Source organism: Puma concolor, chromosome C2 (assembly GCF_028749965.1).
Source record: "Puma concolor isolate L17-30 chromosome C2, mPumCon1.1.hap2, whole genome shotgun sequence".
Lineage (NCBI taxonomy): Eukaryota > Metazoa > Chordata > Mammalia > Carnivora > Felidae > Puma > Puma concolor.
In genome coordinates, this window is record NC_141675.1 from 101,325,440 (window position 1) to 101,337,690 (window position 12,251).

The following is a 12,251-nucleotide window of genomic DNA, read 5'->3' on the forward strand; positions in this document are numbered from 1 at the left end:
GAGCGTCTTTGGAGTGGTGCTGATTTGAGAGGAAGCATTTGAGAGAGAATTTCTAAGTCCAAGACAAATGAAAATGTACTAAGAAAAACTAGTTATCAGAGCAATTATTTTCCAGTGTAAATAGTATTGACAACAATGCATAGTTAACAAGTTGCCACCTGGACAATTAGAGACCACATAATAACATGTGGCAGATTACAGTTCTCAGGTGATAGTTAAAGAAAGAAGCAGCCCTTGGCATTGATCATAACACAAGGCCTAAATAACAGTCATCTGCTGTGTTCCCATATCTATATCTTTTCTAATGGATTTTTTTTTTTTATTTACGAACTTCTCCCTTAATTAGAATTATTAGAATGTGGAAGTTCTCATTACAAACATCAGGTGCTTTAATGCTTGTTATCAAAAAAGCAGATAGAATCCATTCTAGAACTTTTTTTAGCTTATTTATTTATTTATTTATTTAGAGAGTATGTGAGAGAGCATTTGCGAGTGGGGCAGGGACAGTGGGGGAGAGAGAGAGAGAGAGAGAGAGAGAGAGAGAGAGAGAGAATCCCAAGCAGGCTATGTGCTGTCTGAGCAGAGCCTGATGTGGGGCTCGATCCCACAAACCGTGAGATCATGACCTGAGCCAAAATCAAGAGTCTGAGGCTTCGCCGACTAAGCCACCTAGGCACCCCCAGAATTTTTAATTTTGAGAAACCATTTCAGATGCAGTTCACCAATATTTACTATTCTTCCCTGAACCCGTGGCAACTTTTGCCAGGGCGATTTACACTAAGAAGGGAATGCAAATGAAAAACTGGTGAACTGAGGAAGGAATACAGGGAGTCAGAAGGAACATATTTCTACTCACTGCAGCCTTGTTCATCGCTTCCATCTGGGCAGTCCACAGTCCCATCACATTGTGCGTTTTGTTTCCTAAAGCAAATATCATTGCCACACTTAAAAGTTCTGTTGTTACATGGAATGCCTAAAAAATGAACAGAAGAGGGAAGAAGTTTTTCCTGCCCAGAAACAGACTTGATTGAATGACACTCAGCTCCATCCTGCAAGAGTGGTGTAGACATAGCATCGGTATTTGTTGCTCCGGGAAGCCTGGCTGAGGGCGATGCAGCAACCCTAACAGTGACCAGTCCCCTCACCTCAGTAGAAGAAGGCAGGTGCACCTGTTGAGAAGCAATCAGATGGTCTCTCCTTTCTTCCACTAGAGGTGAGATGAAGAGAAGGTCGCTATATCGGTAGCTTTAGGCCACGGCCTCTTTGCTATTAATTATTTTGTCTTGGGGCGCTTGGGTGGCTCAATCGGTTGAGCATCTGACATCGGCTCAGGTCATGATCTCATGTTTCATGGGTTCAAGTCCTGCGTCGGGCTCTGTGCTGACAGCTCAGAGCCCGGAGCCTGCTTCAGATTCTGTGTCTCCCTCTCACACTCTGCCCCTCCCCCGCTTGCACTCTGTCTCTCTCTCTCTCTCAAACATAAATATTAAGAAAAAAAAGTTACTTTGTCTTGTACTCCAAGAAAAGTTGGAACAAAAATCAATACCATATTCAATCCTTTTATACCAGTAGGGGGGAAATGGGCGGGCTCTGTGAATCACAGCACATTTATTCACATCCCCCGTGGTATGTGTTTCTGTAGGGGCCAGAATAGGACATGTCCTATCACGGTATCTGGCAAGTCCCACCGTATCACATCCTCAGGATCTGTTAGTCTCGAACAGCATTAAAAGCAAGTAAGCAATGAAAATCTTCCAGTATTCACATGGACACATACACACACAATACACATACTCCACCCAAGTTAGAGTGACCAACTGTCCCCTTTATCCTGGGGCCAAAAGGATTCCTCGGGAACAGGGGAAGTCCTGGGAAAACCGGGGCAAGTCAATTGCCCAACCCTGCAGAGGTACTTCGGTTCTGACTTAGAAGAATGTACAGGAAACACATCAAAGTGCAGAGGACGCTCCCTCACGTTGAGTGCAGTTCTGCTCATCCCGGCCATCCTCACAGTCCCTGAAGCCGTCACAGACCAGAGGGCCATGCTGCCTGAGGGAGCTGGTGTTGCAAGCAGGTTTAAGTGTCACTGGAATGAGAACAGACAGAAAGCTCATGAGCCTGAAACATCAGCCAGCCTCTGAGACCCAGCAGCGCCCCTCCGACGCGGCAGATGGTTAAGACGACTTACATAAAATAAAAAGCGTGTTTTCGTCAAACTGACACCTGCATGAGAAAAGCAGAGGTTGAAACTTTGCTGTAATTCCCAGTGCTTTGAGATTGTCAAATCGGATTTTTGCTTTTGCATAAATCTATTAAACTCTGGCAATTTGTTTACCTAATTACAATTAAATGCATCGTGAGATTTTCCTTGAAGGAAAACAAAAAGTCATAAGCTGTTATCTAAATGGAACTTCTCTACCTTTCTAAACAAAATGGGAGTGTCCTTAGATTGAGGGTTTTTGTTGTGTTCATCTCTGCACCTCAAGTCCCTGAGTACAAAGTAGGTGCTCATTAAAGGTTTGCTACCTAGATGAACAAATGTGAGATCTTAAAAGACTGTGTGTAAGGAAAACTCTTGTTAAAATCATTTTGCCCTGGGGCACCTGGGTGGCTCAGTCAGTTGAGCATCTGACTTTTTTAAAATTTTTTTTTTTTTTCCAACGTTTATTTATTTTTGGGACAGAGAGAGACAGAGCATGAACGGGGGAGGGGCAGAGAGAGAGGGAGACACAGAATCGGAAACAGGCTCCAGGCTCCGAGCCATCAGCCCAGAGCCTGACGCGGGGCTCGAACTCACGGACCGCGAGATCGTGACCTGGCTGAAGTCGGACGCTTAACCGACTGCGCCACCCAGGCGCCCCGAGCATCTGACTTTTGATTTCCATCGTTGATTTCAGCTCAGGTCATGACTCTGGGGAGTCATGAGCGTCGAGCCTGCTTAAGATTCTCTCTCTCTCTCTCTCTCTCTCTCTCTCTCTCTGTCTCTAACCCTCCCCTGCTCATACTTTCTCTCGCTGTCTCTAAAATTAAAAACAAAAAAACTGATTTTGCCCCAAGGAATCCATTTCCTGAATTAGGAAACAGCATTGTAAATTTACCACAATTGTTCTTTGGAATATTTTCATGAACTGCCTTTGGACAAGTGACAGGCACAGTTATATTAGCAAGCACTCTTTGAAGGTATGATTCCTTAGACATTTCTGGTTTTGTGAAAAGTGATCATTTTTGTTATCTGCTCCTGTTTCTCCAGCGGCATCTCTTGTTGGGGGCTGAGGGTAGCAAAGGTTGGATATTGCTACCCTGAAATAGCTCACTGAGCTTCCGGGAGTACCTAGCTGACTCCTAGAGAATGGTTTCTAAAATGGCACAATGATAAATAATCATTGCGATGATTATGATAATCACATGTGATAAATGATTACCAGAAACAGTCCTTCTTATAAAGTAACAATAATCACTTTTGTTTGGAGCATCATAGCAGGAAATGATAATAGTGTAAAAAATACCAGCAACCTCAGTCACTGTATAATGGCCAGTATTTATTTTCTTAAACAACAGAAAATGCAGTAGATTGAAAAGGTCAATGAGCCATAAGTTAAGAGATTTTTATTCTGTTTTGCCAAAAACAAAATAAAGGTGTGGAACCATAGGTTATTTTTCATGACTAGAATTGTTTTCAGTTAGTTATGTTATATTAACTATAACATTTCTCCAAGAATATGAAAGAAATTAAATAGCTTCACACATTGTATTTGAAGAAATTAAATAGCATCACAATTGTATTTGAATTAAACTCCAGATCTTTAGGAGAAAGTGTTGCCAATCGTGTCATATGGTCCAGTGAACTATCCTCTCCATATTACTCCCTGAAACCAGAGGTAGACTCAAGAATGATGTGCAAATAGTAATGAAAAACCAGAAGGAGAATCTCTATCCAAAATAAGAATATTCAATACCCCACCCTTTAGTCATTGCAGATGCAATGTTGATGCAAACTACACTGGTAATTATAGCAATAATAATAATTCTTTCATTCACAATGACTATGTTCCATAAATGAACATGCTCAAGGAGTTTACTCTCTGCAGATTCTGAGCTTCTCTCTAGATAAAAGATCTATTCTTTAAAATAGGATAGTTAGTTTAAGATTGTGATTGGTTGCATTATTAGCCACAAATTCTCACTCCCTGTGGTAGTATTATACACTCCCAATCCTTGCCATGCCCCCAGAGTGTGCAGTATAAACTTCCTTGACCCTTGACTATGGCCTTAGCTATATGACTCACTTTGACTGATGGAATATAACATAAGTGATGGTGTGCCAATTCCAAGCCCAGAACCTAAGAAGAACCATGTATTTTTGCACGCCCTTCCTTTACCTCTACCCTGCCATGGCTAGCCCAACAGTTCAACGAGGAAAAGAGCATAAGGAGTAGACCTGACCCCAACCTGGAAAGAACCATGTTTATGGGGATCTGCTGCTTAAAGCAGAGCCACCCAGCTGAGCCCAGGCTAGATGTGTCATATCTTAAACAACCCTTGGATGCATGGCCCAGAATAAATGGTTGTTGTAAGCCACTGAGTTTTGGGGTCGCTTGTTATGCGGCAATAGATAACAGCTACAAAGACCCATATATATGCTAGTAGATACCATGGCCCAGAAAAGTTATTTCTTCATAAGAAAGCCATAGTAAATTTTGAATACCCACCACAGAAAAGCTCATCACTTTCATCAAAGCAGTCATTTACTCCATCACATCGCTGGGTCTGAGGGACACACAAACCAGAGGAGCATCTAAAAGATCCAACAGGACAGGCTAGAGATGATAAAACACAGAAAATCTTGTGTGAGTACCTAAAAGTCATCAGACCACACTAAAAAAGAATGACGACGTGTTAGGTGATCAAGGAATTGGCAATATAGTGATAGTAATTACACAATTGCTCCATCAGACCAAGCTATAGGTGGTAACTGAAAGACGAAAAAGGTGAATTTAGGAGAGCAAAGAAAGTAAACTAACCCACCAGAAGCTCTGGGTCGGCATTGCATCCAGGTCACATGTCCAATCAAACTTCTACTACCTCTTTCATTGACTCAGCAAACCGGCTTTGTCATTGACTTGGAGAAAGTGAAAGCTGGAAGATACTTTAGAGAGTCCAGCATGCTTGATGTGCAGTCTTTAGACTCCCCAGGGAATTATAAATGGCCTTCTGGTGCCTCTGAGTCCCGTACAATCAGATGCATTACTCTGAGGAGTCTGCTTCTAATTCCATTATCAAGCGACTTCTGTCCTCAAATATATTAGTAACCACTGATCTTAGACACATGGACCTACAGAGATTAGCGACTGTCCTTAAAACTCCGGACTCCTGCCTTCTACCTCCCACTCCACTTCAACCAGGCTACTCATCAAAGATCCATTCCCTGCCTGATAAATCCTGGGCTTATAGCTAAATATATTAGGAACAATAAATCCTTCTTCATTGCTATGGTCTGAATGTTTGTGGTCCCCACAAATTCATATGTTGATAACCCAGTGTCCATTGTGATGATATTAGGAAGTAGGGCCTTAGGGAGGCGATTAAGTGATGAAGGCAGAGGCCTCATGAATAAGATGAATGCCTTTATAAAAGAGGCCCCGCAGAGGTCCCACAAAAGAGGCCCCACAGAGCTCCCACACTGCTTCCGCACATGAGGATACAAGTCTGTGACCCAAAGACAGCCTTCACCTGACCATGCTGGCATCTTGATCTCAGATTTCCAGCCTCCAGAACTGTAAGAAATAAGTTTCTGTTTTTTACAAGCTACCCAGTCTGTGGTAGAATAGCCCAAATTGACAAAGACACTCCCCTTGGGCAAAAGAATGGGGAAAAATGCATGGGCAGGTCGACCACTATCTCACTGGCACAAGATGGAGAGTTTCTAGAAAATATTCATGGTTTGGGGCACCTGGGTGGCTCAGTAGGTTAAGCGTCTGACTTTAGTTCAGGTCATGATCTCGAGGTCCGTGAGTTCGAGCCCTGCGTCAGGCTCTGTGCTGACAGCTCAGAGCCTGGAGCCTGTTTCAGATTCTGTGTCTCCTCTCTCTCTGCCCCTCTCCCACTCACGTTCTGTCTCTCAAAAATAAATAAATGTTTTTAAAAAAATTACAAAACATATATTCATAGTTTGAAGAAACAATTAAAAGTAAGATGGCTCATGGGGCACCTGGGTGGCTCAATGGGTTAAGCGCCCAACTTCAGCTCAGGTCATGATCTCGCAGTTCACAAGTTCGAGCCTTGCATGTTGACAGCTCATAGCCTGGAGCCTGCTTCAGATTCTGTGTCTCCCTCTTTCTCTGCCTCTCCCCTGCTCATGCTCTCTCTCTCTTTCAAAAATAAATAAACATTAAAAATTAAAATAGATAAAATGGCTCACTATTCACCTAAATTCTTGCTGAAAATTGTAATATTCTGATATTCAGAAGTGTAATACTTCAGATCCAGAAGCAGGTATATTGGCAAAGAAGAAAGGTTCTAAATGAGCTTTCTGTCAGTCTTATCCTTATGGCCTTCTAAATGGTTAGCCCTTACTTGCCCCCTTTTAAAATGGGTGGAGAATTTCCTGAGTCAATATCTACTCTCTCCAGCTCTAAAGACTTCCCTCAAACACTGCTTTTCCTACTGACCACTTCCTGGCTACTGTTCCAGTGGTTCTCGGTGTGAAGGGCAACATTTTGAGGGCTGATCAGCTGTCCATATGGGTCATGGGCCAAAGTGAGTCACAACAGTTGCCCTGTGATCCACCAAATGTTTTATAAACATCATATTTACAAAGATTTATGAATAGCAAAAATAATAAATCAAGAAATGGATTTGTTCCCATTTGAAAAAAGGAGGGGGGGGTGCTCCTGGGTGGCTCATTCTGTTGAGTTTCTGGCTCTTGATTTTGGCTCAGGTCATGTCTTACAGTTCATGAATTCGAGCCCCACATGGGTCTCTTTGTTGATGACGCAGAGCCTGCTTGGAATTCTCTCTCTCCTTTCTCTCTATCTGCCCCTCCCCTGCTTGTGTGCGCATGTGCTCTCTCGCGCTCTCTCTCTCTCTCTCAAAATAAATAAACATTAAAAAAAAAGAGATGAGCTTGTCTCATATTTCAGAAATTATGTAAGAAACTATTTTTCAATTGTAACAAATAATTCTATTATTTCTTCTAGAATTTAAACTGTAGCCATAATAAATACAGAATTTTATGTATTATTTATTATACATTTTTATATAACACATATTTATAATATATTTATTTACGTATTATTATAAAATATAATAGTAAATAGCAGAAATAAATCCATTTTTAAAGTTTGTTTATTGATTGATTGATAGATTGATTTTGAGAGAGAGAGAGAGTGAGTGGGAGAGGGGCAGAGAAAGAATCCCAAGCAGGCTCCACACTGTCAGTGCAGAACCTGACGTGGGGCTCGGCCCCACGACCCATTAGATCATGACCTGAGCTGAAGTCGGACACTTACCCACCCAAGCGCCCCATAAATAAATCAGTTTTTATTCCATAATTTCTCAAGTTTTAGAGTTATAAAGTATTAGCCTCTGTTTAACCATGTACTAAGATTTTCTAAAGAGCCAATCCCAGGCTTACGTTGACTAATGTTGTAACTGCCATATTCCACCAACAGTGGCTTGTCGGAAAGCCTTGAACTGCAGTGCAGCTGAATGTGAGCGAGCGAGCTGGGCACTCGGAAAATCGTCTGGTGATCCATGTAGGAGCCACAGTACCTGAGGAGACAAGAGTCAGGGAAGAGGGTCTGCCAGCTGCATTCCCACTGACCGCGAACTCACTAATACTTTGGTACTTGGGGCTTCGTAAGCAGAGATGCTTATGGCAGAGCTAACAGTAGTTGTCCATTCTATCTAAGCCTCTGTGATTGGGTAACTTCTGTCCCCTCGATTTTCTACTCTGCTAAATACAGCTGCGGTACTATTGACTGCTACCTGTTGTTTTGCTCACAAACACTTATAAACAGAAGAAGTATGGGTCTTCTCTTTTTTCTGCATAAATAACCACATAACAGTAAGAAGTGCCTGCTTTTGCCCACAAACCTACCTATGGAGCAGAGTGGAATCCATGAGCTGAGGCTGAAAATATGCAAAGAATCCCAGAAACACTTAAAGTAAAGCACATGCAATATTTTTTCAAACTAAAGTGAAAACTGAGGTGCGCTCTGAGGCTTGTCGTTGGCAAAATTTCAAAGTAGTAATGTCTGGCTGCAATATTTCCTTACCTTGACTTTTCTTACCTTTTGTCCTAAGAGGAAATGTCTCTCCTGTTAGGAATTCTTATTATACGAACACTGTGGTTAGTAGAACATGAAATATTATTACCCTGGGGGCCTATGATAAGTTAGATCTTTGCTCTGTGTAGGCAAAGTTCTTTCCAGGGTGAAACCTGCAAGGTCGCAAAGGGAAACAGCAAACACACGGGTTGAGGAGTGGAATCTGTGAATGCCAATCACTCCTAGCTGCCAAAACACGTGGGAACCACAAAAGTTCCAGGGATCAGACGCTGGCATTCTGCCGGAGGACCACAGAGGTAACCCATGACTTTAAGGTTCAAAAGAGGAAAGTATTCATTTATATTTCAGGAAGAATCTTTTGCAGTTAGTTAAATTTCAGGCCCTGATGGGCTGGTAGACTAGCTCCTGGAACAGAGGAAGAGATAACAGCCATAGGTAGGTGGTCACTTTGCCAAATGGGAGCCAGGCTCTGATAGGCACCTGGCATCCACGTTAACCTTTTGGGGCCAGATTCTACTCCAGCTGGTCATCTTGGGATCAGATTCCTGTGTTCTGAAAACATGATTATTGTTATTGGTGTCTCATAGTGATTTTATTTGTGCTCTCCATTAGCATTTACTAGAGCTTTCTCGTGAAGATCAATCTTACCGGGATGTTAAGGAGGAGTCAAGGACTCTTTGAACACATGTTTTGGCTGGAGTTTAGAGAGGAACAGTACGGAATGGAGCACAGTGGTAGCTAAGGGAACCAAAGTAACAACAACAACAACAAAAATAGTGAGAAATTGGAGAAACCCAACAAGAGTCAGTTTACAGGTACAGGCACATGACAGGTAAGAAAACCAAGAAGTAAATAAGTGAAGTAACGTGTTAAAGTTCGAAAGAGCAAGAAAGTGGAATCAGGATTAGGACACAAGTCCCCCTGGTATTAAATCTAAAGATTAACCCTCCCAAGTTTTCTTCATAACTGTCTTGACATTTTTGGGTTGTACTGTTCTGTTCATTTTCTTTTGCTTTGTTTTTTGCTTGTTTCTTGTTTGTTAAGACCATTACATATGATTTTGTTTTGCTTGTAAAAATAAATAAATAAATAAACCCTGGTACTTTCTAGTGCACCAACAGCTTTCCCTTCGTGAACTTTGCTCTGCAAAACTTCATCGAAAGGACATCCATTCCTTTAGGGTCATATGTTGCATTGTAGCTGCCCTGAGCGGCTACACCCTATTCCCATGTTCTCTGAACTCACAATCACTGGGCATCCTGGTGGCGGCATTACTTTTTTCTGCTTCCCCTTTACAAACCCAATGCCTTTAGGCAACTTTTCAGCAAGGTGTCAGAAGTTAGTTCAATTACAGCCTTTCCTTTTTAGATGAAAAGAACTGATAATGGGAAGGGCTGGCATTTTAAATCCTAAGGGTGCAACTAACATCAAAAGAATCTGATAGGATTTCAGCCAGGCAAACTTCAGTCAAACTGAAGAGCCAGCCCTTCAGGGAAAGTATTTAAGCAGAGAGAGTTCCTGATTCTGATTCCTTGTTAGAAAATCCTGCTCATACTTTGACAGCAACCCTTCCTAGGTGGTAGCAGTTGTTACTTAGAAGGAAAAAAAAATAGTATCTAGTTCTGAATGATAGCTCTATCTTACCCATACAACTTTATAAAAGAATTGTAAAGAGTTGTTTTTTCAACCTCTATCTAATTAAGTATCAAAATGCAGCATTCATAAAATTTGGTGGGGGGGGGGGGCACATTCTATAGTATTTATCCATCCAAAGTAATTTCCAAGGCAATTTTTTTTGACACGCGATGTTGCAATAGTTTCAGGTGTATAACACAGTGATTCAACAACTATCCCAAACAATCTCACTCATCATAATAATGACTAATATTTTCTTTTGGTGTGTGGTATGCATTAGCTCATTGAATCCTTACCAAAAAAATCCCACCTTAACAAGTAAGAATTATTACCTCATTTACAGACTGAAAATCAAAGAGGTTAAGTAATTTGTCCTAGTTAATATAGGTACTAAATTACAGAGCTCAAATTTGAACCCAGGTTTTCTGTCTCCTGCACAATAGACCCTGATTCAAAATCATTTCCAATAGGAATACAAGGCACATCTAATAATGGTCCAAGAATGCTCTTAAATCAGATAGGATATATTCCAGTGAAGGCAGAACCCATGACTGCATAGCACATAATCCGAGCGTCTAAAGGAAATGAAAGAAGGCAGTTCAGGAAAATCATTTAGAAAAGGAAAGTTTCATTCATGGATTAACAGTGAGCAAAGAATTAGCAGGCAAATCCCTTAGGCTAACCTCACAAAAATTCTTCCTTCAAAGTAAACTTAGAAGCTATTCTGCTACAAAGACAGGACATTCTCTATTTTTAAATACAAGACCTAGTACAACTTTAGAAGCAAATAAACAATAAAAATAACTAAGACGCAAATTAAGGGTGAGAGTGAGGAGATCCTGGGTCAGTTCGGGAAGCTCAGACACCTCGATTTCTCTAATCAGCCTCAACCCATGCGCCAGGATACAGCCAGACTGACCCAACCTGTCCTACTGCACACAATTGGCTAATGGTTTTTAATTTTTGTATCACCAGGACTCCTATTTACTATTTCCTCCAGGGCTCCATGGTTTGAAAGACTTTATCTGCCAAGCTATTTTTGTAAAGTATAGAGGGTGCACACCCATAGCCCAGCAGCAAAGAGCAGTGGCCCAGCCAGGACTTGGGAGCCATAAAACACGGATTTGAATCCTGGCTTAATCACATATGAGCTGAGTGACCTTGAGCAAGTTATTTAACTCCTGTATCCCTCAATTTCCCTCTCTGTAAATCGTTAAGTGCAAACTCTTTGGGGACAAGGGATCCAAGGCTTTGAACCTTTAGGTGAGGCCTTTCATCAGATTCTTTACATATGGAACCCACTTACATTTGTTCATTAATTTCCCACCATCCATGGTCACAGCCTTTCACGCTCTTCTTGGTTATTGAATAATTATGGAATTTCAGTGCTACGCCAAGTGTTGATAAGGAAGTCTGTGAAAAACAAACATTAAGTCAGAAAAATGTTTCAACTGAAGGATATGTTTCAGGCTAAGTTTCCTCACTCAGAACTCATTCCCTCAGCTTGCCGCTTTTAGGGCATTTTATTCTTTGTGCCCTATTATGATACGAGAAGATAGGATTCCATAGGCAGAGAGGGAAAGATTAGGATCTGAGGTCCCTGGGTGGGGAACAACACCTATTTTGGAACAATGCTGGGAGTGTCTGACCACAGCAAACCCCCAGGCCATAAGGTTCCTCTTAAGAATATAACAGAGACCACCTACTGGTCCTCAGGTTTCCCCTCTGGAATTTGACAGAAGACCTAAATATGGCCACAGACCACCCCTCGTACAATGGAAATGAGCCAATCAGGAATGGACAACCCAGCACCTAGAGTTATCCAGCCAATAAGTGTAGAACCTGAGAAGGAACAAGGGAGAGGGGAAGGGGCAGGGCTGACCAGAACCTTATGAAACGAGAACCCTTGCCTATAGTGCTCGGACATTCACTTTCGAATGTCCCCTCTCTGTGAAGGGGAGACATACTATTCTTCCTTTCTAATCTTATATTCTAATAAACTTTTGCCTGCTGTTCCTTTTGTGTCCACCTCTTCATTTTCCAAGTGGAGGAGACAATGAATCCCCGGTATTACGGGAAAAAACCTTACAACACTATGGCCTTTGGTGGGATAGACCAGTACCTCCCCTACCCTGCAACAAACCAGAATGAGGAGAGCGTAATAGAGAGGGAAATGGGTGGCCCAGTGCTAGGGAGCTGCTCTAAGGCCCCAGTTTTGAGTGAGCTGGGTAACATGGGACATATTAGATTATCTCTAGGTATCAGTTTCCTCCTTGTAAATGAGCTTAACTTTGAAAACACCCACTTGTTAATGAATGCACACAGTTT

At 41.8% G+C, this 12,251-nt stretch overlaps 1 protein-coding gene across 1 annotated transcript in view; it reads right to left on the minus strand.

Moving 5' to 3' along the window:
• TMPRSS7 (transmembrane serine protease 7) overlaps window positions 1–12,251 on the minus strand; it is a 40,923-nt gene that overhangs the window by 8,027 nt on the left and 20,645 nt on the right. The window contains exons 10-14 of the mRNA XM_086675460.1: window positions 11,230–11,336; window positions 7,634–7,770; window positions 4,710–4,817; window positions 1,976–2,086; window positions 857–973 (exon numbers count right to left, since the gene is read on the minus strand). Of these exons, the coding sequence (XP_086531586.1) occupies window positions 857–973; window positions 1,976–2,086; window positions 4,710–4,817; window positions 7,634–7,770; window positions 11,230–11,336 (580 nt within the window). The remainder of the gene's footprint in view (window positions 1–856; window positions 974–1,975; window positions 2,087–4,709; window positions 4,818–7,633; window positions 7,771–11,229; window positions 11,337–12,251) is intronic.